Consider the following 26,509-nt stretch of genomic DNA (forward strand, 5'->3'; position numbering starts at 1 on the left):
ATATAGATAAATGATATAATAGTATGTTAAGAAGTTGGTCACACACCTCAACACTGATTTAATCTTATTGGGAAAACCAGGGGAAAGTGATTTTTGTTTTAATGGGGATCTGTATGACCTGTTCTGTATTTCATGTACGTTCTTTGTAGTGAATTAAGGAGGGGGTGTGTGGGGGGAGGGTTATTCTTCTTCATGCATGCTAGTTGTCCTCTACTCTGTTAGCTGCTCTCTGCAGACTGACAGTGAACTATAAAAAAACCTGGAGTAGCTCAGAATTGCATTTCTGTATCTAATCTGAGATGGTTTTGAAGTGGATCACATTGGCCCTAACAGGATTGGAGTTAGCAGCATGCAGCCAATGAAAATGTCAGACTTCGGCTCTGTTGCTGGGCTAAGGCTCAATATTGCCCTTCGTTATTCTTGCATATGATTTTATTTATAGGTGGCGGTGTTTATGAGGACATAGAGAAGAGTGGTGGGAGAAAGGGAAAGAAATGTTGTTGGATTAACGGCCTTAATGTACAGAGATACGCTGGTGAAGAGTTGAATCACTAGAGTCATCCTCAGAGATCTGGACAGGGGGGTGGTTAAGTATTAAGATCAAGTGTGAGCAGCAAGTTAACATCAGCATATTAGCAATTTATAACAAGGTTCTTCATGTATTAAATCTCAAGTAGTGTGTCCTCATGTAGATTATGATTAATCACATACTTTGTTGCATGAAAATGTTGTTCTGATGAACTCACAGCAGGGAAGGATGCTGCAAAATAAAGTGAAGACTTGAGACGGGTAAACATGCCAGACAGTATTTCGAATGGGCTCCATCCTGTTATCTTCCAGGAACAAATGTGTGAGATGCAGTAGTATTTTAAGCAGCAAGCTCGTTTGGACTAACGTAACTACATGCATTTGAAACAATCAGGTAGGCAGTAATTTAGAAAGTGAAGTTCAGTATCAGTTTGACAGATAGTGCTTTAGTGTCACTCATCAATCTGATAATTATGAAATATTGTTGCAGTTTGTCCAAAATATCTCTGCCTGGAGGAGCATCATGTGAGGTGGCTTCTTGGCTACTTTTAATAAGGAAATTGGAGAAAACTGGGAATGAAGGGCATAGCTTTAAGTAGTAGTGATTGGTTTGCATACGTGAATTTCTTGAAACCTTTGAGGATTGCAGTAATACTGATGTGGTGTATATAATCTTTCTATACTATCAGTAATAACCAGAGCACCTCAGAACACTCTCAAGAGTTTAGCAACTCCGTAGTTGATAAAATTATGCCAGGGCAGGTTTGCCACACTCCCCTCTTCTCCCCACCCGATCTGCTTAGCATAATCAGAAGATAATGATTTTGCCACTTCATCAGTTCAGTAATTTAATTTTTGCTCCACTTGAGAGAGGAGGATTTTCACATTCGGAGTGCAGAGTTATTCCCCGTAGTGTTTTGGATGTAAAGGGAGGCTGTGGCAGAGATTCTTCCTTACAGGAGGAGACACCTGGAAGCAGCACCCAGTCCCTGCTTCCCTGTCAGTCTTCGGACTGCACCCACCCAGGTTCTGTGTGGTAAGAGAACAGAAGCATATGCATGCCTACGGTGAAAGGGCATGCAGATAGGAGATGGAGAAGATCGGCAAGGACCATCTTAAATACATTTCTGTCAATGCGACATTATTTCCTATAATACAACCTTAAATCCTTCCTTCATTAAAATTTTAAACTCCTCAGCTCCACAGTAAAATGCTTCTGTTCCTTTTCTCCTTAAAAAATAATTCATATGTGTCTATTGAAATTGCATTGTTATATTTAAAAATACCTTAACAGGCTGCTTTCTAATGAGCTTTTTTTTACTCTGATAGCGGTGCACTTTTTCTAGAGCAGTGGAACAGCTCGTAAATAGTTAATTGGAGAGATAGGCTTGTACGTGTGTACTTGAGTAACAGTCTTGGTGGATAACTTCTGAATCATGCAAACAGGCGAACTGCAGCCTTATCACAAACAGCAGCAATATGTCAAATTTTGAAGAGCAATGCGAGACCCAGACAGACTTTCCCATCTAGTTCTAGTTGAGTAAAAAGCTGAAGTATATTTGCTTAAGACAACAGTATCCAAAGTAATCCAGATTCTTCTTCTGTATGCTTTTTTAATTTTTCTTTTTAGGATATCATACCCATTAAAATAAACTTGGACTGAAGTTAAAATTTTTAAACCCTTGCTTTGTATAAAAGATTGTGTTCTGCTTCCACATCATTTGGATTTCAGCTCTTCAGTATATAGCTTATCCCTGTCATCTCTTTCACTGCATTAGAATTTAAATATGTATATCATGTTTTGTTAATAATATGGCAGTGAATTGAATTACTGTATTTTTAATGAAAGCTCTTTGGGTTTAATGAGTAAAGAAATAATGTAAAATATAATAACCCAAGCCTTAATATTTTCTTGATCACAAGTCAAGCCTTCTATATAATTTATTAAAGTAGCATAATGTCCTTAAATTTGAGGTCAAGATTTTGCAGGCTTAGCAGAGATTTTTATGCATAAGGGAAAGATGAAACTTTAAAAATATTATTTCAGCAGTTTCATAATTTAGCATTCTGACCTCATGCTCTAAGAATAATTATGGCACATCACAATCAGCAGTTTATCAATATTCAGTCATAGACTTCTTAGACTCTCTTTGTATCATAGCTTTTTGGGTGTTTTTCTTTCCTTGCAACAGAAGTAACTTTAAAAAACCTAGTAAACACCTTAAGGAGCCCAGCCAATAGCATTATTGGGTGAAAGGGCTTTAATCAGTATCTACAGTATTTACGAAAGCCACTTTCATTCTATTCTTTTCTTGTATTTTTATTTGTTTGTTATACCTTCTGCTGCCAGCTGGGACCAGTGTTTCTAAGGAGCTATATCACAGTGACCACAGGCAGCCCTTAGGGTCCTGTGTTTGTGGCTGCCTGGTAGAAACTTACCAGCTATGGTTTGACTGTGGCCACCATGAAATTGTTGTGGCTGCGCATGTGGCTCCTGCAAAAATCGGGGGGCTTGACATTGGTTTAAACTGTAATGGCAACCGCAAAAAAGGCATGAGAACTTTCATGAGTTTCTGTGGCTGCTTAGTACTAGTCTGGGACTGTAAAGCTGGTGGTGTTGCATCAGTCCATAGCCAGGATGGTCAAACACTGAGAGCCAGATACAAGGAAATCCCAGATCAGTGGCATGAACACTTTACCCATTTATTCAAATATCCATCTGGCATCTCTGACGAAGCATTAAATGAAGTTCTCCAGCCTGCTCACCCAGGAGCAGCTGGCAGCAAAATAGCACAAAATCTTGTATCTGTCCTGTAAATACCACAGAGAAGGGCAGCCGGCACTCAATGGTGCTTCTGCTGGAGAAGCTGGTCAGAAAGCACCACCTGGCCTGGCAACGGCACCACCATTGACAGCCGTCAAGGACAAGAAGGTGATTCCTCACAGATTCCAGAATTCAGAGACCCAACTCGACAGAAAGAGTGGTGCTCATGCTTTGGAAACTGGTGTAATCATTCACTTCTTGCAGGAAAAAAGAAACTTCTACGTTTGCTGGTACAGTGGTTAGCAGGCCCATAGGTTTGGTTTGGTTGGGGTGAGGAACAGTTAATGCAACTTTGCAGCAAAAGACATCTCAGAAAATCTGAGAATAAAGGCCTGTACATTGTCAAGTAAACCAAGGCTTGTAATACCATTAATCTCCAGGGTTTCTTCTGGCTTCAGCAAAATTCAGCTGTTAAGGCAAGCTTTTGAATTGGCAACTCTGGAGAGTGTTTTCCATCAAGGCAGAACATTGCAGCTTTTCGTTGTTGGAAGGGCACAAAGCAAGGCTTCGTCCCCACCTTGATCTGCCTTGGTATTTTGTAGACAGAGCTGCTTCTTGACGTTTTTGGAGTCTGCAATAGAGAAAACTGCATGCCATGTTACAGGATTGGGGAAATTTTCCACTTTTGGTGATTTTTGCATCACATCCAAAGTGACACAGCTGATAACCTGCAGCCTCCTCTCTGCCAGCAACTGCAGTTGGTTCCCAAATGCTTGAGAACCAGGAGGGGCTGACTCTCCCGAATATTTTGCCAAAAGCTTGGCCTCAGCCTGTCTGTGGGGGGAAACTGAGGTCCTTCTTCAGCCTCGCTCCACTACAAAATATGCACATTAGTAGAGCAGGCTTGACACCTGTGGGCAATTTCTGCTACTTCTGCAGCAAGTTGCCTGAGCACTGCACTTGACAAGAGTCGCGAAAAAGGATAACAAAAGGCAGAGCAGTATTTGTGAGATTAAAGCAGTATTTCTGGAATGAAAGAAGCTCTGAACTTCAAACAAGTGCTTGGTATGCATTTACTTTTATTAATGTTCTGGTGTATGACTGTGAAATTTGGGTAACAGCCTTGTTTCTTCCAAGGATTAACCGGTTTCTTTTGGATGGTCTTTAGTCCTTGTTGGTATAAAAGTCCCGGAAGAGGTTTTAGGTGTTAAGTTCTTAAAAGTGTTTTCAAATACCCCTCTTAGAAACACCGTTTTAGTCGATACAGGAGAACAGATAGAGATCTTCAAAGAGTAGGATAGACGGCGTGCTTTCCAAAGCTGCTTTCTATGGACTCATGGAAATTGGAATGACTCTGAGACAAGTCTAGGAAATACTGCAAGGATGTGTTCCAGGGAAGTCCACATCTGTAGTCTAAAACCACACAAAAGGCAACGACACTATCCACTGTGGTCAGGCTTTTGCAGATTCAGTAACTAGACTTCTATAGGTATACACGAAACTAGAACGTGTTACTGGGGGAAAGCAAGCAAAACAAAAATATGTGAATCGGATGGATATCTGGCTGTTACTGTGCTGCAAAAATGGGGTTAATTTCTTGCCAATTTAAGATTAAAAAAAAAAAAGCCAACTCTTCCTACACAGAATAGTAGGATTTAATTCACCATCATAGTGGCAGCTCTTCTGCCAGAAGCGTGCAGAAAAACTTTGGATATGTAAAGGTATCAGTGATAGCACCACGTCTTATGTGCAGTGTGATGTTACCTGCCATCTTGTGTGTGCCATTTTTAGAGGAAGTTGATACTTTTGGTTCAGAAATTCTGAATTATAAAAAAAAGAGTATGAAAGAAAGCAGTATCCAGTCCATTTAGGCCCAGGTCTTCTGCTCGCTTTGACCAAGGAGCAGGGTTTCCACTGTGTGTTCAAGGTGAAGAGCTGTGGGCTGTGGTAATGGCACTGCAGCTACCTGTGAGCTTAGTTCAGATGTTCTGGGGCATAGGCTGCTAACAAGATCTGTAATGGCTGGTTTCTCTGATGATAAATTAGTTTTGGGTGAACCAAATCAAACATTCACTTCTGTCACAAAGTGGGACTCCTGGTGTGTTTCCTTGGAAAGGCCAGGATGGTCTGAGGGCATATGTGTGAGCATCCAAAGCTTTAAAGCAATGGTAGCTGTAGAAGCACTTTTTACTATCAAGTCCTTGGTTACGGTAGTAAGACCCTAGATTGAGCCTAAGGAAAATAAGTTTTATGTAACTGTGAGTTCTTGCCTAATAAGTTTTGAATGTCAGCCAACTTCAGCGAGATTTAACAGTAGGTAGCTATTACCTCTTTCAATTTTTTGCTGTTATCTCTTACCATTTCCATTAAAATAAGTGGCTAAATGAAAAAGAGGCACCCAATTAGTGCCCCCTCTAGAGGAAAGGTGATAGTTCGCAGTTTTGCAAGTGGGAAGGAGGAAGCCTTAGGATGCAAAGTTTCATTATTCCCGCTCCTGAATAACAGCTTAATTTAAAAGAATACTAAAACTATTTTCATGTATTTCGGGCTCAGCCCTTTCTCTATTTGGTGTAAGTTTATTGGGAATACAGGAAGCAGATACGGAAGTAAGAAGAAGTTGTAGGTCTCTTAACATTTTGTGACTCCAGTGGGCTCCTCTGGCAGGAGGTGCGTGGAGTGAAGTGGTCTGAAGCCTGGATGCTTCAAGGGGGGATTTCAGGGTCTTACTAGATCTTCCAGCCATGTAATAAAGTTAAGTTACACTGTGACTGCTACAGTGTTCAAAACCATGGGTCCTTAAAACTTACTCTTTGTTGAGTCATCTTCTTTCTTCCTCAAGTGCTTACTCTGCGTATTGCACATCTGTTTATAGCAGAAATAATTTTGGTGGTTACAGGGGGGATAAAAAAAAAAAAGAAAGCTGATTGTTTTAGAGTAGGCAGAAATTCAAGGCCAGGCTGGAAGGGGATTTGAGCAACTTGGTCGAGTGGAAGGTGTCCATTGCCCATGACAGCGGGTTTTAGAACCAAATTATCTTTAAGGTCCCTTCCAACCCAAACCGTTCTGTTGTTCTATGAAATTGCTTAATGGAGCAAAGAATGTGTGTCATCAAGTTCTTTCTGCTTGGTTTTAATTGCACTCTGTGTGGAAACTTGTGTCAGTGAGTGGTATTTTGGCTTAACAATGAATGTAAATATCATGGTCCTTGCTATAGAAAATTGAAAATCTGTGCCACAGACAGGCTGCATAAATGAGATCTGGGGAGCGATCGCTTAGCAAGTAATAATGTTTGCTCACGCTGCTGTACACCTTGATTACTATGTAAATTGTGTAAATTTATGCATAAGCACATAATTATGCACACTCAACTGTCAGTTTGCCTCTAGAATAACTTGCTGTTGTGCATAAACAGTTAAACATCCTTTTCCTGAAATGGGAGGGATGACGGTATTTTTTATTATTGTACCAGCTCTCATTCCCACTGAAGTTAAATAGAAGCTGCCTTCCAAAATCAAGGCCTGCTATATATTGCAAGAGTTCTGACAGTATGCAGCAAAGGATTTAGGAGAGGAACTGGGGCTGTGTTAGTTGCAGAACGTAACTTCCTTGGTCTGTGTTTTGCTTAATACTCTCATTTTCTTTGCTACATGGGTTTCAGCTATTCGGCTAGAAAGAGTGGTAGGTACAGTACTGTGTATCATTAGTATGTGAGCAGTAGAGTGAATTTCAGCTGAATAAAAATGAATTCTTTGACTTGCAATTGTGAACATTTCTAGTTTGCCTTGACAATACTGTCAAGACAAATTTGAACTTTGTCAGCAATTGTGATTGCTTGTGGGAGAACTACCAAAAACCTTTGCTCTAGGTATCAGTCAGTGATTGCAGCCCTCATCTGCTATTTGACCAAAATTTTCCATGGCACTCAGCAGGCTATTACTTGTCACTCTGACATATAATGGAGGGGTATTTTAATTGATTTGAAAGTTAAAATCTATAGTTATTTAATACAGGATAACTGTATTACATGTCAGCAGTTACACTTGCTGTGAAAATAGGGGAAGGGGAATTAAAAGGACTTGAGGTTTGGAATATTTTAAAAATACACATGCGGTTGATTTTACCTTCCACAAGCTATCAGTAGAATTTTTATTTAGTTAATGGGAGCTGAGATTTCCTGTTACTGTTGATTTTAAAAGGGATTCTTGTATGTTAACTGTGTCTTCGAAGGTTCAATAGTATTTCTGCTCCAAAGTCTTCACTGTTGTGCTGAGCTCTGAAGTACTGCATTTTGGCTCTGATGTTGGTTTGTTTTAGGACCTAAACAATTCCTCTGTCCTGGTGTCTAAAATAGGTATAGTCTTATGCAAATCTGGGGGTTATGTAAAATTAAAAATTGCAAGTCACTCAAGACTGTACATACAGCATGAGTGCAGTTGGTGCATCTGCTCACATGCAGGTTCTGTATATGCTGGAGTATGACATCATGTGCTCTGGCTCTTCCTAATTGCTCTTGTGGATGTAAGTATGCGCTGTCTTTCTATAACTGGGGATGGTAATGATTAGTCCAAGCCATCTTTTACTATATGTCCTTTTCAACCAAATTCTTTTGCAAGAGAGGAAAGCTCTACAAAGATGAGAGGCTTAAGTCTTCCCCCTGCCCTGCCCTCTATTTGTTTAAATTACTTAGCTTTTTAAGTTAAGAAGAAGGCTGGAAAGAATATCTACATTCCTTCTGCAATAGTAGGATGAAAAATAGGGCTGTTGAATACTCATGAATGTATCTCTTTTTGGCCCATACTGCCCTCCACGTGAACTACAGGCAAGAGAAAACAGAGGAACTTAAAGTGTACAAATAAAGTTGGTAATCAGCAATATCACCACCAACAGGAGTGACTGTACTTTACCTTGTAAATATAAAAGTCAGAATCTCTGCAAATTGTCACTATGTGTGGCAGGGATGGGACAAGTGGGAAGTGATGTCCCTGTCTGAACTGGAGCTGCTACTTGCTGTGTTAATCCTGTTAATCACATTTTTTACCAGCAGATAGGAGAAGGCTGTTTCACCTGTGACAATTCACAGGTTGGATTTGCATCAGAATACTTCCACAGTTTTGATATTTCTTTCAGTGTATTTTCTGAGAAGGTACCACAGAGCCCTTTACCAGTCATTTTGGACCAAGGACTTACTTGCTAAAGCTGTGCAGGGTAGATGTTTGCCTGCTGAAGGTAAGGCAAGAGGAGGGTTGCATAGCTTCTTGTTTGCGCTTGTTTGGAGTGTTTTTCATATTTTACCCTGGCTGGTGAATACATTTGTCTTGTGTTGCCTACTTAGTGCAGGCATATTCACCTCACCATAACCCTTGCATGTTACTCAAACATAGAATCATAGGTTCATTTGAGTTGGAAGGGACCTTAATGATCGTCTGGTTCCAACCCCCTGCCACAGGCAGGGATGCCTTCCACTGGAGCAGGTTGCCCAAAGCCTCATCTAACCTGACCTTGAGCAGTTCCTTGGATGGGGCATTGTGACTGTTTTTTTATTACACAGTCAAAAGGTAGCAAAAGCCCATGAAGGTAATAAGGGGAACAGTAAAGGAGGTAGAAGTGGAAATCACTGTGGCTTTTCCACCTTTTAGTTTTAGGAAGATGTTTTATCGGGGCTATGGTAGAAGGTGGAAAAGACAAATTTGTGAACTACCCCAATGCCTGTGTAGTTCCCCAACCTAGAGCTGCAGGAGGCTTCTTGCTGCTTCTATCGAGTAATAATTTTATGCATTAAAACACCGTGAACAGCTTGAATTTCTTAAAATGGAAAAATGTTAGTTAAAATGAAGTCATTATTTCAGATAGTGTTTTTTAGAAGTCACAGAAGATATTTCAAAATAATGTGACTATTTGCCTTTTAAAATACGTGTTCATCAGAGATGGTGGTAAAGTTGGGAGTTCGGCTTTTACTGTATCATCTGAATAAGTGCCAAGCTGGAAACTTCCAGCAAAATGTAAAGCGCTATGCCTAACCTTATTAAGGATTATTACCTTTTGATTAGTAAGATCATCTTCAGTGGATTATTTCTATTTCCAACCTTCCTTTTACAAATGCATGCAGAACTCAGTGCGTGTAACATATTTAAGTCTGTTCATGTCAGGAATTTTCTCTGATACGCTTGTGGGCTTCAGTCTTACTCAGTTCTGCATTGGTAACTCATACCAAATAGTATTGTGAGCTGTCTGTTGCCTTTCATTTTTCCCTATGCCTTGTTTATGAATTTTAGATTAGTGTGCAGGCTTTTCGACTTCTGTTTTCTGTTCCTATGTGGAATTATAATATAGCATACATTGGTACTGCTAATATGCTTTCAGCATACATCCTAATTTTGTCTTGTTGGTTGAGGGGGGCACAAGGGACTTGAAAAGCCACCCCCCATCCTCCACTTCCATTCCCCCATTGTATTCTTTTAGCTCAAGCAATAATTATACATGTTGCCCTTCGAAGCCTGTGGGATTGCTCTTATGAGTAAAGGTCTGCCATACTGGGGCTTTTATGTGACAACTTGGGAAATAGCCTTTGTTCCCATGGTAACCTTTTTTTGTGCTTTGGTGCCTTTTTTCCCTATGATTTCATGGTTGCTCTGGAGGTTTTTCTGTTGTGGTATTTTAATCCCCAGTAGACTGGGGATGGCAGTTCAGTTTACTTTTTTCTATTATGACACATAATATATATATATTATTTATTTGATTATGGAACTCTTGTAAACTTTTTATATTGCGTGGTGAGGGCATTAGTGGTGTGGTGGCTTTCTCTGTAAGCACTCAGAAGATAAAGCAAACAGTTTATAATAGGAAACTACATATGACTGGACCAAGCTGCTTCTGTTACAAACTAATGTTTTTGATACAGGCATTATTTCAGGACTTACAGGGACAAGCCCTTGCCAGACATACAAGGTAGATTTTTGTCTCTGCAACAGAATGACATTTCTTAAGGTTGAAGATGGTTAATACTTGGTCTTCAATGTCATTTCAGGTTGCTGTAATAGGGCTTTCATAAAATAAAGCTTTCAAGCAAAGGCGAGTATTTTTAGGAGCTGCTTCTTTACACTCTGAGGGAAGAACTTGAGGAAGTAGTGAGCTTTATTTTGAAAAGTGGAGGCTTTTTAAGGAGACGTTCGTATTACTGATAGCATCTCCCTGCTTTGGGCTTCTGTGTATATTTTTCTTCTTTGTTCAATTTTTCTTTGTCTTAGAAATCTTCAGTAGCGGAGTAGAATAGTCACACAGTCTTGTCTTTCCTGCAAGTAGTAATGATTTCCTGCTGGTGTCCCCACCAGCAGGTGAACTTCCCTTGAATCCCTGCATTTTATGCTGTTTTAAAATACTGCTTAAGAAGAAGGCAGCAGAGCATCACTGAGTAAACATCACAATGCTCTTGTACAAGAGTGATCAGGATAGATTAGTTTACATATTTTCCAGTGGTGGAAGATGATGCTGTGAAAAACCTTGTTTCTGAAGCTGTCTCTTCCCTTTTAGTCATGGCAGGCAATCAGGTGCAGGAAAAGAGTTAAATGAACTCCCTGCTCCCACCCCCAATAGACTTTCAATAATTAACTAGATCATTTTCCAGATAAACTGTTCCTGCCTTATCTTGCCATACAGTACATAGCAATTTATAATCAGCAGCACAGATACCAACACTGAATGCATTTAAACTGCACTCATTCTATGAGTAGACCAAATATGAAAAGTTAGAGAGAATGCACTGTAAGGCTGCTGTTGTTCTCTGGCTTCCAAAGTTGAAGATTTGCTAGTCATAGGGAACTCCCTGTTTAGGTTGGCCATTCCATTTCAATAGATAAATATGCTTATATACTAAAAAACATGCAGAACAGGTCAGTTCTATTTCCCTGGGGCATTTGGATCTTGGTACATTGTGACAGTAGTTAGAGGAGAAGAGTGCATTGTAGAGGAGTATTAGGAGGATGTTACACTTCTCTGATCAGTAAATCAGTGGGTAAAAAGTAGATTTATTTCCCTAGAGGGTAAGTGGTCCTCTGTTTCAGTCCACCAGAACATGGTTTTGTTTACTCTTGTTTATATTTTATACTCTTTAGTTTGTATTTTTCTGTAGTAAACAGATTATTTGAAGGTAAAATTTGGATAGCCAGCTACAGTTCTTACCGAAAGATTTCAGTAGAGAAGGTCAAGGAAAAGTCAAGGCTTACAGCTGGATTGAGGGAAATGCTGGGTCCTGTCAGTATCCACTAAGGTAAATGGGAACTGAAGGAGCTTAGTACACTTGCTTCATTTTGTAAAATCAACATATGCCTTAAGGTTAAATTAAATACAGGAACCTGTTCACTGGTGACTGCAGCACAGGAGAACCCATCAGCTTCTATTTGCAGAATAAACACTGGAATTTAAATGCTTTTTTGAGTGAATCTTTTTAGATTTGGAGGGGTTCGGAAGAAAGGAGGAAGCCTTTTCTGTTATCACTGTGCATCAGAGTTTGCTTGTTACCATAATTAAGGTCCAGGTATGAAAGTGTGATACATGACCCTTAGGCATTGCTAAATTGAGTAACTTAAGGTGAAAGCTGGAGCTGCTGAGGAAAGAAGTGATCTGATTTCTGATTTCTCGGTTTGTTTTCTCTTAACCATATGTGTTTTAGCCTCTGATTCTTACATGTTTCATCATACTATATATTTCTTAAAAGAAAAACAGAAATTGAAAATACAGGATTAATTTTGTAATCTTTACATTAGTATTAGGGTTGTAGTGTTTAAAGTTCAAACAATTGGAAATTTTCTGTCTTGGAATAGTATATCTCTGTGCTTAAAAAAGAGCCAAATAATTGAGACTGACCACTAAATTAAATATACTATCACAGCTATTGGATTTTCTGGGTGTTGGTTTGTTTTTTTTTTTTCTAATTTCTTAAAAATAAACCTTCAAAGTTGTATGTGGCAAAATAAGTTTGTTTCGATGAGATACTGGTCCATTGCTTTGAATTACAAGAAGGAGTACTGGATTGGATGCATTCTTCATCATAAGCTGAAACAAACCAAATAACAGTTAATAAATGGTAATCCAAGCAGAGCTTCAGGATCCTGAAGTTTGGTGCTTTCAGAATCAACTGATTTATAGCACAAGAAGATGCTATTTTCTACATAATTTTTCTTCCTTAATTTAATTTCCTGAATATTTCACATTGATAATGTATTTTTAGTGGATGTTTTTCTGTTATCTCTGTTATTCTAGTAGAGAAAAGATGTTAAAGACAAAATAATAGTTCTTTCTTTAACCACATACATTACTTAGACTGATACAGTACTCCAGATGTCAGAGTAAGGGTGCACCACTTCAGATGTTATGCTTGGTGTCTGTCATCCATAATATGCACCGAAGAACACATCTTTCCTAAAATACTTAGAACATGATCAAGATTTCTGAGCCTTAAAGTTTTTGTTTGGTTTTTCTAAGGTTTAGTCTTAGGAAAAATAACCTTAGCTGGTTTTTAAGGCTGCAGGTTTAGGGGTTGGTAGCGGTCATGAATTCCTATTGTTTTATTCAATACCATTTCTGTAATGTCTGCCTTCATCTCTACAGGAGCAGGGTAATGCCCTGAGAAGCTCAGCCAGCAGAATTCGCAGCTAGGTTATTATGTAATTTGTATGCCTCTCTGCTGAACATCAGAGGGTAAATGTTGCTCTGCCTGCATGCAGAAGTGTTGCTGAGGCTCAGGGGTGGTTTGGTTTCAGTGGTCCTTCCTGAGCTCAGTGTTCATGATGTCCCATGTGACTGCATTCTTCTCTGCAAACCTGATAGTGTCATCTATGCACCTTTTCACTTCTCTGTGCTTTCTTGGTCTGCTGACAAGAAGATTGGTTTATATAGTCTGACATTTAAGAAATACCATTTTCCAGCCTGCTAACTTGCTTTATGCAGGGAGTTACAGGAAAGAGCCAGGGTGCTTTCCTGCAGTGAAACTTCTTAAAAAATTCAGGCTACACAAGGTAAAAATGATACTAGTCAAACCTTACCATTGACAATTAAAATCTGGGGGATGATACATGCTTATGGTGGAGGTCATCACCAAAACATCATGATGTACCGATCGAATAATCTGTTGCACAACTGTTGACCATAATAGCATTTTCTAAATACCTAGTAGTTATCTTGGGCAGTGAAATTATTCTATGTGAACACGTGTGAAAATAATGGGGGTAATCTGAAGAGGAGATGGTTATGCTGTCTACTGCGGTGGCTGAGTGAATGATGACTTAAAGGAGAGCTGCTAGAGAAGTGACCAGTCAATGGAAACAGTTAGATTAGCTGTGGAAACCAGGAAGAATTCAGGGGAGTATTTGGAAGGGGGAAAAAAAGTGTATTTCTAGGGTAGCATAAACTTAGTAATCAGTCTCTTGATTTTAGTGCTTGGTTGCAAGGAGTTGTGTTGCCCATTCAGTGTGGGAGTTTCTTGTCTCTCTTGGGTGGCTTTGACTGGCTTGTGCATTGAGGTTAGTGAGGATAAAGCATGTGGGTGTGCTGCTGCAGTGGCATGACCGGCTTGGCAGCTCTTGATCAACTCTTGGCCGCCTCCTGATCGTCTGAGCTACCTCGGGTGTGAAAGACGGGTTGAGCTGTGGTCTCCACGCTCAGTCGGACCATCCATGTCCCGGTTGTGAAATACCACTAAAATAGACAGCTCTTGTTTTGGGCCCCAGCAAGATTGGTTTCAGTATCTGTATGTGAAGAGTTAACTATGATGTTCTTCTGTGCCAGTCCCCAGTAGAAGAGGATTCTCGCTGAAGTTTACACCCCTTCAGAAATGAGGTGAGAGGGTAGAAGGAAGATGCTGGCAGTCTTTGTTTCTTGAGTATCCTGATTATTCTTCCTCTTGAAGTGCTTGTTGTTTGGTTGTTGGTTTTTGTTGTTTTTTTTTTTTTCTAATTTTGGTGAAAATATAATGCTCACCTCAACTTCTTTTTACCTTTGTTTTCACATAGCTTGCTTTATTGAGGTGTACCCAGGTTACTTCTGTTCGTTTTACTACCAGAAAATTTTTGTATGAAAAAAATCAGTGATGTGAAATTAAAAAGGACTCATCTAGATCTCATAATAATAAAAGTGCTGGGAACAAATGAATTTGGGATTCATATTGTGGTTTATGCTTCTTTGGAGTGCTTCATTTTATCATCAGAGAAGCATCGTTTGTTTAAACTGTGCTCCTGTATGACATCTGGTTTGAAAAGTATAATAACCTATATAATCAGATTCTAAAATGCTGGATTATCTGTGGGTTTATTGACTCTTCTTTACAAAATCTGTTATTTCTAATTAATTCTCCATATAACTATCACTAAAGCTAACTCTCAGAGACACAAATGAGTTTGATGGCAGTAGCTAGTCAAGGTCAGCATTTAACTGCCAGCATTTGCACTGCTGAGGGTAATAAATCAGGCTTATTCCTAATCACATACCCTACAGTGTGACAAATGTTAGTGAAGCCATCTAAGCAACCATTTTACAAGTCATTTAGAAGATACATTTGGCATTGTTGAACTGCTCCATGCTGCCCTTGGCTGTAAAAGCATTGTGATAAAATATGTATGCTCTGTTAGATCTCTATATTTGAATCCTGCAGAGTGTGTGTGCATGGGGGCGTGTGTTTGCCTTTTTCCCCCCGCTTTGTGTTTGGAAATAAGGAGAGAGGCATGAAAATAATAACACCTAACCAGCCTACGGAAACCACTGGCTTCTGAAAGCAGTGATGAGTAGCCAGCTCTGTGGCGCTATTTCATATTTCCTGTGTTTGCAGTTAGAAGTTTACATTGAGAGTAGGTTGCTGCCTGCAAGAAATTTTCTGGGTCAACAATAGTCCATTGTGTCAAAGTTTATAAAAGCCCTGTTAAATATCAGAGCAGTAGTTGTTGGGCTCTAGTATGGATTGGGCAAATGTTTAAACAGTGTTTTCACTTGGTCTAAAGTTTAAGACTCAATCTGCTGTGGCCCACAGAAGCCATTAGATTTAGCATGTCATTTAAATAGGTATTTGAAGCAGGCTGATTGCTTTCCAGAGACACGGATGTAAAGTTCCTCTTTTTTTTTTTTTTTCTTTCCTATGGTATCCGTTCATATTTTGACCAGCTCTTGTATTTTTCAAAAGAGAGAACAATTTGTTGCCTAAATAATCTGGATTATTGTAATTAAACTGCTCATTGGGAGCAAAAAATAAAACTGAGCTTAAAAAAAAACGCCAAAAACAAAACCAAAAAAAGAATTACAACCTAAAATGAAATGGATATATATGTCTGTTGTAATCAACTGAATTTAACACTTTGGTTTTACCTATGAAGTGTTAACCTCTCTCTAACTTTTCCCACATACCAGTTTACATTAGGATTACTTGTTAGAAATTTATAGGATATTTCTGTGGTAAATTAATGAAAAGGGAAATATTTACCTTGGAGCATGCATGAAAAGCACTTTCAAAATGGGCCCTTTTCTCCCTATAAACATAGGTTATACAGCTATTCTGATTAATTAAATACTTGGTTTAATAAAAGTGATGAATAAATAAAGTGTGTTTCTATGTCATAAACACTGGGTATCTGGCCTTGAGATGAGGGCAGAGGAGTAGTTTTGTCACCAGTCACATCTTAATGCTCATCGTGTTCACCATGGTCAAGGCACTAGGAAAGGAATGACAGCCTGAATACAGAAGAGATTCAGGAGAAAAATGTGTGACCATCCATGTGTGCCCTGCTGAGAAAGAAAAGCTTCTCAAAAATAAAGGGAGGGTTGACTTAATCTAAAGTTTAGCAGTATGATTTCAGCATCTTTTTTTTCACTCAGCCTTTTATTATTTTTTGCAAGTATGTACAATTAGCACTTTACTTTTGCATGAGGTAATATAACAGCATTTGAATTGGTAAATGCTTTGGTGTAGCATGGGTGAAAGAGAACATAAGAGGTGTTAAAAACAAGCCAAGAATTCTTCATTTGAAGACATAGCTAGAGCTTGCACAAGTTGGAGGAGGTTTAAGTACCAACAGCTAATATTAATGTTTCTTTGCAATAGAGTATTTGAGAATTGCTCCATGTTGGATACCTCAGTTAAGAATGAAAATACCTCATTTGTGTTTTAAGCTATTCCACTTTTAAACTGATTAAAAGGATGTATGGGGAGTTAATTGAATTTTATTCCAGAATGTTAAGTTTCCACCTGTGATGCTGTGGTTGAGTAGTTGAATACATGCTCTGTATTCAAGCTGTACCTTCATCTTTCGGCTATAGTCAAGCCCTTCATTTAGAGAAGCACTGTATAAAATATGCTGCAGATTATGTCTTAGGTAGGCATTTAATAATAGTTGTGGATCAGCTGGTGTCTCAATGTGTCTTTACTGGCTTTTTTTACCCAATAATTCTGTGTAAGTGAAATTTTGTAGGGTAGCTTGTATCTAAAAAAAGGGTCTCCCACCTTCTGCAAATCCTACATGACAACTTTCAACCAAAAATAATACGTACTTATATATATAATGTAGAGGGAGAGTTTGAGCATGCATATATATGTGTGTGTGTGTGTATATATATATCTATGAAGAAATAAAAAAACCACACAAACACACATACCCTGGAAACCTCCATTTCTCCATAGGAAAAGCTCTCTAACAGAATTACCTTTTTACCTTTTTTAGCTATTAAATAAGAATACACTGACCTTTTTCAGGGTAGAAAGACTAGGAATTCTTTTGCTAGTCTTATGAAGAAATGGGAACATGCAGCATGAAAATTACAAATGCCCTAAGACATTTTGGTGGCATGTTATAATTGAAATGTTTCCCTTCCCAGACAAAATACTCCTGTTTACAATTAAAAGGAAGGAAAAAAAAAAAAAAAAGGAGAGAAGAAAAAAAAAAAAGAATTTTCAAGGAGTTAGTTTATTTTTTTTCCAGGTTATTTACATTTTCTCTAGAAAGCAGACACCTTTTGAAGAATTCTGTTTAATGAGAGGCTTCCTATTTTTCGTGGAGTATGAAATATGCTTGAGGGAGAAAGTCCTGTTCATTACCTAAACAAATCTGAATGCAGAGCTGAATACCGGCAGAGTCTCAGCAAATCCTGAAGAAGGTACCATCCCTTAGGGATAGATTAATGCAGCGTGCATAGGTATGACAGTGACTTGAGCATGCAGAACTTACTTTAACATAGATTTGGTGAGGCTTTCCTTTTGTTTTTCTAACAGATGAGCTAATGCCATCACCTAGCAATTATCAAGGAGTGTGGTGTTATGTAATGAAAGTATAAATAGCATAACAACTAAAACTAGTAAATCTAACAGACTAGGGAGCAGACAAGCAGGAATACTATTTGGAACATTTTGATTAGCATCTGAATGCTGTCATTTAAGAAGACGTTTAGATATGCTGTTACAGTAAAGCTGCAGGCCAGGAGAGTTGCAGTCCTTGATCTGGAGTGACGTTTGTGCTGTGCCCCTGGATAAGTCACTTGGCCTCTGTATACCTCTTTAAAGGAAGATAGAAAACTCGAAAAAGGCAAAGCTTGCGTACTTGAAATTTCTGAGGCAGGCTGGTTTTATCTTATGTTTGAATTAAGGCTACCTGTGAACTTTGTTTCCCAATAACTGACCGACAGGTAGCCTGTGACCCGCAATATGAACTATCAGATTATTTCACCGCTGGTGTAAAGTCTCTTCAGGTTGTTTTTGTAAATGTTTGGCAGCATTTAGAGAGATAACGTGAAGAAATGCAAGAGGTCACACTTACCTGGAGAAGAGGGGCTGTGTGGAAGGAAAGACTCCAGAGGCGTGGGAGGAATCCAGAGCTTTCACCTCCTTCAGTATCTGGCACGTTTCTCTCAACGTGCTGGTTACGTTAGGGTGGCATTTCCATTTCCTGGGGGAAGAAGGGAAGGAGGAGACTCGCTGCATCATGAAATACGACTTGTTTATGAAGAGCACTGTCTTTTAGTGTTGCCAGTGGAAAATACTCCCTAAAGATACCTTTGGAGAATCATGGTTTAAGGAGACCCAACAACAGAAATGCCCTGCCTTTTAAGAAGGTGGTAGATGGTTGAAGCTGGGTTTGCAAGATGCATCAGTCTGCAGTCATAGCCTTATAGAATGGTTAGAGTTGGAAGGGACCCTAAAGATCATTTACTTCAAGCCTCCAGGCATGGGTCAGCCACAGCTTCTCTGGGCAACCTGTGCCAGTGTCTCACCACTCTCAGGAAAGATTTTTTTCCTCATGTCTAATCTAAGTCTCCCCTCTGTCAGCTTGAAACCATTCCCCTTTTTCCTATCCCTACATGCCCTTGTAAAAAGTCCCTCCCTAGATTTTTTTGTAGGCCTCCTTTAGGTATTGGAAGACTATTATAAGGTCTCCCCTGAGTCTCTCTTCTCCAGGCTGAACAAACTCAACTCTCTCAGTCTGTCTTCAAAGGAGCTGTGAATAATGGTCTCAAAACACATTCATTACTGCTTTTGTTCAGTTGAGGAGTTGAAAGCCTGACTTCTTAATTATCATCATTAAAGACCTTTGGTGAGAATAAAATAATGTACAGTTAATGTCTGGCAGTACACTTACATGTCAATAACAAGTTGGATTCAATACTTTGGGATGGTTTCTGAATCTCTGATGCTGCTTTTTTGGCACCTACAGTCATACAGAAGGGTCTTCTGCGCTTGCAGAATGTAAAAAGGCTTCAAAACTACTTTGGAAGTAAGCTTTTAAATTACAGAAATATTATACCACTGCAATGGTAAGCAGGAATGCAGGCAGGAAAGTGCTGCGCTACTTCATAAAGTGGTCTTTGCGGTTTTATTAGAGGTATTCCTTAGCTGTAAAGGCTTTAAACAGACAAGCAAACAGAAAGAAAATTTATAGCTATCAGATCGCTGCCAGAGTGGTTTGTTTATTTGTTGTTTATTTTCAGTTTTAATCATCTGCTACCAATAAATTCCACTGTCCTTGTGGTAACTTCTTACATTAACATTGATGTATTATGGGTGTCTTAAACAGACAATAAAAGTATTGCGCTTACTAATTAAAGCAATTCATGTATTCAGCGAGGCGCTGCCAGAAAGAGTTGTGGTTGCCTAATTGTAAGGTGCCTTAAGCAATATACCTGTTACAAATTCTTAGTTGAACTTTGCAGTATGGACAGTGTGATGTGAAATATTCACAGGTGTTTTATTTGTTTTGTTTTGTTTTTACTGCAGCTCTTCATTGAGAAGTGTATCAACTGGATCTTCAAGACCTTCCAAAGTGTGTTTGGTATGCGGAGATGAAGCATCTGGATGTCATTATGGGGTGGTTACATGTGGCAGCTGTAAAGTTTTTTTCAAGAGAGCAGTAGAAGGTAAGAAAACATGGAACTAAAAACATCAAAAAAGAAAAGGCAAAATATGTGCAAGTTTGGTGGTTTTTAATAGAAATACATACAAGGAAAAGGTTTCCCCCTTGTGAAACCATTTTCTTTTACCATCAGCAATAGCTGACTTCAGTGCCTTCATTCCCTAGCTTCTTATTTGAGTTTTTAGTTGCTTAATGTAGCACATGGAGTGGAGCTGGAAAACCTTATTTTCACTGAGTGATTTACTCCATGTGCTTCCATGCCATATATGGATCTACATTTATCATGCTGCTCCCTTTTGATGTCCTTTTTGACATAACATGGTGGATATCCAGCTTTATAGGAGTTGATGAAAAATTGCCAAGGATACCCTTTAGGAGTTGACAAAGTAGCAAGACTATGTTTCTAAGCCTCACAAACCAAAATTATTAGGAAAGTATTACTCTCTAATCAGGCATAGAAATGTTGTTATTAAAAATTATCAGTAATTACTGAAAGATTACAAGGTAATTAAAAAAAAAAAAAAGATGGAGCAACCCTGTCACCCCTAAAAATTGAAGATAGAAATTCTAAATGAACTTAAAATACTTTCTTTGCTTTTTTTTTTAGAATTACTGTATTAACATGTATGTTCCTACCAGTTGGATGTGAGCACTGTCTAGACTTTTGCTTGGTATGCACATGGCTGTGAACTCTTGATGCTCCCAGTAGCATTGTTGTTATGCAAACACCGAAAATTTGGCTTGTACTTTCCTGTTTTTATATATACACGCATACATATTTATACACACACACACATTTGTGTGTGTGTATACGTATATATGCGTAACAGTAAATTGGAGTATTAGCCACAAAGGAAATAACAAAACCATAATACACATTTTGGTTCCAAACAGCCTGAAACTGTCCGTGTGACTGAAAACTTGCGTAGGTAGTTTTGTAACAAAAATCTTACATACAGCTGTCGTAATTTTTTTTAGCCAGGTACATGACCAATAAAACAGCCCATCCTGAGGTTCCCTAGTTCAAATAAAATATTTGTCGTAATGTACTCTGTATCATATGTTCATGAGGATTTTGTCTTGAAAACTATTGGTAGTTCAGTGCATGGTATAAGTAAAAAATAAATCAAAGTGAAAGAACTTTCTACAAAAGTTGAAGAACTACTTTTAATGTAGATCCTAGGCATACCTGTCTCTGCTCTAAGCTAAAGCTGTCTTCCTTACTGAAGTGCTTGCATTCTTGTCTTTGTTGCAAAGAAAATAGTAAAACTCCCTCTGTGAACACAGAAACAACTTTCCGGAGAATTTATAAATACAGTAGCTAATTTGAGTAAAAATGAATTGTTTCCTCTTTAAGAGATTGTAGTAAAAGAATAAAAGGTAATACTCAAGTTTCATTCACAGTTTCCCTGAAATCATGTGTATAGACTTTTAAAGGGTTTAATTATGTTTTTCCAGTAACATTTTACGCCCTTTAGATGTGTGTGCATGTGCACACGCACACACATTTCTTACTAGTTCCACTAAACAGTGTTCAATGCAAAAGTGTCAGGAGAAATTACGTTCTTTCAGAAATGGCCTCATGTTCCAATTGTAAAATATATATTCTAAAATACGGTAGGTACTGCTGGTGCCATTTGCACAGAACCACAGAATGGCTGAGTTTGGGAGGAACTTCTGGAGGATAACCTGTTCCAACCCAACTACTCAAGCAGGGCCACTTAGAACTGGTTGCCCAGGACCGTGTCCAGATGGCTTTTGAGTATCTCAAAGGATGGAGACTCCACAACTTCTCTGGGCAACCTCTGGCAGTTATTGGTCATCCTCACAGTAAAAAAAGTGCTTCCTGGTGTTCAGACAGACACCCCTGTGTTTCAGTTTGTGCCCCCTTTGCACAGAGTAGCTCTTCCTTGGAGGGGAAGAGGCTTTTGGTCATGAATTTCTACCTATTAAATGAAAGATTTGATCAGTTTAATTTTAAAAGTTCCATACTGATAGTCTGTCAGAAGATATGGTGGGTTGGAAATCATGGGCAAGAGCAACTGGTGTTAAGGTCGAAGGCCAACAACAGGTGCTCCAGTTGAGCATGTCCCTGCTTATTTCAGGGTGATTGGACTTGACCTTTAAGATGCTTTCCAACCCAAATTATTCTGTGATTCTATGAAGCGGGGAGACAAATTGTGTCAAAAAGTATTGGAACATAGAGAAAGGGAATTTGGAGCAAGGGACCACTGCACACCACCCAGCTTTTTGGTTCTCTGCTAGAATTGCTGATGTTGTCAGCCTGCCTTGAACAGCTTTAGAGTTCCAATTCCTTTGCGCTTCTGTGAATACTATAAAACAGAGAGATTATAACAGCAAAGAACAACTGTGTTGAAATTTAAAAACGAGAAACTACACAACAACAAAGAGACTAAAGCTTGCATTTCCAATTATAAATCTGGTAATTATATTCCCAGTGAATCTTATTTTGGAGACTTGCAGAAAATGTCTAATGAATTTATGAGAAGGAGAGCTGTAGACCATAAAAATATTAAAATGGGTTTATTGGTGAAATTTCAAAGGTAATTTCAGCTGGAATTCATTACAGGGATGTAAATTACCGAAGTGAAAAATTTTGGTGTCGAGTAAGCATGAATATTTTGCTGACTGACTTGATAAACAGGAGTCTGATATGAAGAAATGTGGTTGTGTCATTAATATAAATTTGATCTGCCTTGCGAACACCATAATCCAATAACCATGAAAGTGTTGATAAATGGTGTTACTGCAAAGGTTAAAGACATATGTATTTATGCTACTTTTTTTTTTACCTAGGATAACTATATTGTATGAATTTTAAAATATGGATATGGCCAATTATGAAGTTGTTTAGTCTGTGATCATTAGTAGAGTCATACAGAGTCAGAAAATACACTGTACTGTGAGGGAACCTAAAGCACCTGGCCAGTCTTGTCTTCTCTTTTTCCACTGAACCCGTTTTCTTTAAGTAGAGTAACATGCTTAAAGTCAGAAATCACAGCGGCTCCTGTGTATGCTTTGCATTTTTAGTCTTCCTTTGTTCAAGTTCCAGGCAAGTATGAGGTAATAGGTCCTAAATCAAAATTTATATCGCTTCTTAAGTTGCTAATCTTTCATTCTTCCTTTGGCTTGAAGGTAAAGAAAAAAGGCATTTTATCATCTCCATATAGTGCTAAAGACGACAACAAAAATCACCATCTTCTAGTTACTTTGCATATTTGCTGGGAGATTTTTGGCTACTTAAAATGGAAGAATTAACAAATTATATTGTTATATAGTTATATAGTCATAGGGAAGCTTGTCTTTTTCTTAAATACAAATATGTGATGGTCAGTAAATTTCAGATTTTGCTGTTGATATCTGTTCCAGGTTTACCTGGAATTGAGTTCTACTAGTTTATATCAGAAACATAGATGTCTCATCACCTCTGAAGTAGAAGCACAGTCACAGCAACAGAAGTTCCTAAGGTTGCATTCCTTTTTCACCTGAACTTGTTATTTGCCTATTTAAAGTCAGGGTAATTTTGGCTGAAGGAAATCTTTCAAAGCCTGAGCTGATGGCTGTCTTACTTAAGCGGCTTTCTGGATATTGCAAATGTGCTGTGCACCTCAACAAGCAGCCTAGGAACAAAGAAATCCTACCTCTGCTATGTGTTTTAACAGCAGGTCATCCAAGGTTTTGCTTCAGTAGTGGAAGGGATGAAATATCTTGTGTAGCAATCTGTAGGGACTCAGCACAGCTGTGGGAACTGAGCTTACCTCAAAGATAAGGTCGTGGAAGGGAAGTGCTGTTCTTCATCTCCCTTTGTGCCAGGCTGCTCTGAAAACACAGAAACAAACCAACCCAGGCTGCAAGATCAAGGGTCCAATCCACCAGTCACCTGGAGTGACTCCCATTCTGCCTTGCCAGACACTGAGGATGATGGTTTTGCTGTAACAAAAGGGATGCAACAGCCTTCCAGAGACTGATCACTACATGAAGGATTGCAAGCTATTGGCAGCCTGAAAATTCTGTGGTAGATAAATTCAGTTCTTTGGCAAGCAGAGGCACCGTGCAACTCTTCAGTAATGGGCCAGATATGTAATATTCCAAGGGAGAAGTAATAATGCTATTCATAACATGTTGTTTCAGAAGCAGGTAGTCTGTCTTTGTTTTTCCTGTGCCCTGTAAGTGAAAGAGCTTCCCGAGGCTCTGCACCCCCCAGTACAAAATGGAGAAACTAAAGCCTCTGTGTATGCCTTGTAAATATTTTCATTTGAATTAGGGAGGAGAAATAATCAAGGTATGAGAATATAAATGCTGATGTACATAGCTTTAGCATAATTAGCTTAATCGGCATACCTTAAATTTTTATGAAATACTACCGGTGAACAGGAAAGTTTACCTTGTTGATCACTTAAAGAAGGAGCTGTTTTGGTTTTTTGTGCTTTAGAAGCTGAATTTGATACATTATAGAAAGGCATTTTCCACACCATTTTGTAGTGTGTGCACCCTTGAATTTTGTAGGTCTGTATTACTAGAATTAATTATACATACAGTTCTTCACTCTCCATTCTTCTGTTCATTCACTGTAATGGAATCAGTGTTTTTCCACCACAGGCTGCAATTTTCCTGTTACCCACTTTCATAAGGTCAGCGGCCTCTCTAAATTCGACATCACTCAGTATAGATGTCCATATGTTTTCATAGAAATTTCTATGTAGGATTTGAAGTTGACTCTTTTCCTGACCTGTTGCAAGAATCTGTTTTACAACCTATCAAACAGAAATATTAGGTGAAGAGCAAGCAGATGGGTGATCTGCTGAGGGCAAGTGAGCTGGTCAAATTCATGTAGCAGCTGCTACTCTTACTTGATATGCTATGGTTAATAGGTGTAAAATAAAATTTAAATAATTAAGTCATTGTAGGTTTGTAGCTGCCACCAGCCTTCCTTGCCTTCAGAGATACAGAAAAGACTTTTCCTGGTTTTTGCTCTGGCAGGCAGTATTGCTCAGGGAAATGAAGTCTTTATTCCTGCTCCTAGTTGGCTTTAGTTACTAGGAACTTGAAGTTCAGGAAGCTGATAGGAGAAAGGAACCAGAAAATTTTGCACCCCAAAAAGGGGGAAAAAAGCCAAGCAGCAACAAATGACACAAAAGAAAAGATCAATAAAGGGTGGAGCATATATTACAACTGAATGTTTTAAAGCTGGAGAGAGATAGAATGGGAGGAGAAGCTTTTCTTGTGGCTCTTGAAATATGTGGTGTGCATGAAAAAATCTGACAAGAATAAATGTTTGATGCCTGTTAAATGTGGATTGCAATGCTAATAGAGCAAGTATATCATGGTAGAGTTTCAGAAAGAAAGGGGTAGGTTCGGGAACCATCTACGTGATATAGTATCCTGGTTTTAAAACAAGTAAAGAATGGGTGAGTTCAGCAGCTGCAGTGCTACATAGAACTGTATGTTGGTAAATGGCTGGGAATATGGTTTGAAAAAATATTTTATGTGAAGAATGCTAAAAATCTGCATTCATTCTTTTCCAAAAACATTAATAATTTCTTCCCTTCCCCAAGACTTTCCAACATTTGCAATCTTTTGATTGAAACTGTTATTTACTGTGTAAGCCTGTGTTGCTGTAGAGTGGGAGAGAGGAGTACAAGGATGAGGATTTAAACACAGGCTGCTGTCTAGCCTTGAAAAACACTTTCATGGTGCTAGGAGGTCTGAGTGCAACTGTTCTTTTCGTGTTCTCTTTTGTCTGTGTCTTGTTCTTTGTTTTACGAGTACTAATTTCTAGACTGCTTCATCTATAAAATGATACATTCAGTAGGTGACAGCCAGCCTGCACAAGCACAATATGCATTAAACAGAGCGCATATGCAGTGGTAAGATTGGTTTATCTTAGGTAACAGCCTTCCATCGCCACAAATTTAAGCATCACACAGGCTTTCACATGCTTTTCTACATCCTTAGAGGGGAAATTTTGGCATTCTTATGATGTGGTAGGCACTCAGTTGCAGTAACTGTATTTTACTTGCAGTTAGGTGTGTCTTAACACATCACGGGGATAACATTGTGATAGATCAGTCTTCCTAGAGGTGGGATAGCCCTGTGAATGCATGCTGATGTAAGGTAGCCACAAGTATTTTGGCTAACAAAAGTTCTAATGCCACAGTCATTAGTTTAGTGTTTTCTTATATACTTCAACTGAGTTTTCTTTAAAAAGGAGTAGATTTTTTCTGTATGCTGCACAGGGGAAGGTCAGAAATTCATCTTTTAGGTAATAGTTACAAAGTGGCTGAGCCACTTGTGTAAAGTAGTTATATGAAATCCCTCTTTTCAGGTGCACCAAGTATTTCAAGCAAAGAGGAAAGTGTTCACACCATCACGGTAGAAATTATGCTGAAAATGCTTATGTGGAATATTATATACTTCTGGTTACCAGCATGTTAAAGACATTTTGATTTGGAGTCGAGTAAACACATTAGGAGGACTTCTGAAATGATCTGGGGAATAAAAAATGTATCTTATGTCAGGTGACTAAATGCTTTTAGCTTTTTTTAGCTTACCCAAAATGAGTCTGAGTTGGGACATGATTGCTGTCTATAAATATTTCACAGTTGAGGAATAGACAACTGAGAGGGAGGAGAATTTATTTTGAACTAAGAACTGTACTGAAATAAGAGCAAATGGGTAAAAATCACATTAGTTAGTTTGATATATTGAGAAGACTGTAAACCGCCAAAATGAGGGACTTACAGGGGCACTTTATTGAAAAGAGTCAGGAGGATTCCAGTACCTGCTTTGAAACAGAGTGTAAGAGAACTAACTGATGTATAAT

At 38.7% G+C, this 26,509-nt stretch overlaps 1 protein-coding gene across 4 annotated transcripts in view; it reads left to right on the forward strand.

The window, feature by feature from the left end:
- NR3C2 (nuclear receptor subfamily 3 group C member 2) overlaps window positions 1-26,509 on the forward strand; it is a 207,441-nt gene that overhangs the window by 97,788 nt on the left and 83,144 nt on the right. For all 4 annotated transcript variants that reach the window (XM_061441080.1, XM_061441090.1, XM_061441071.1 and 1 more), the window contains one exon: window positions 19,530-19,669. In XM_061441080.1, the coding sequence (XP_061297064.1) occupies window positions 19,530-19,669 (140 nt within the window). The remainder of the gene's footprint in view (window positions 1-19,529; window positions 19,670-26,509) is intronic.

This window comes from Pezoporus flaviventris, unplaced genomic scaffold (assembly GCF_033815535.1).
Source record: "Pezoporus flaviventris isolate CSIRO_AGI_PZ_B2104156 unplaced genomic scaffold, CSIRO_AGI_Pfla_v1 ptg000002l, whole genome shotgun sequence".
In the NCBI taxonomy this organism is placed as follows: Eukaryota; Metazoa; Chordata; class Aves; order Psittaciformes; family Psittacidae; genus Pezoporus; species Pezoporus flaviventris.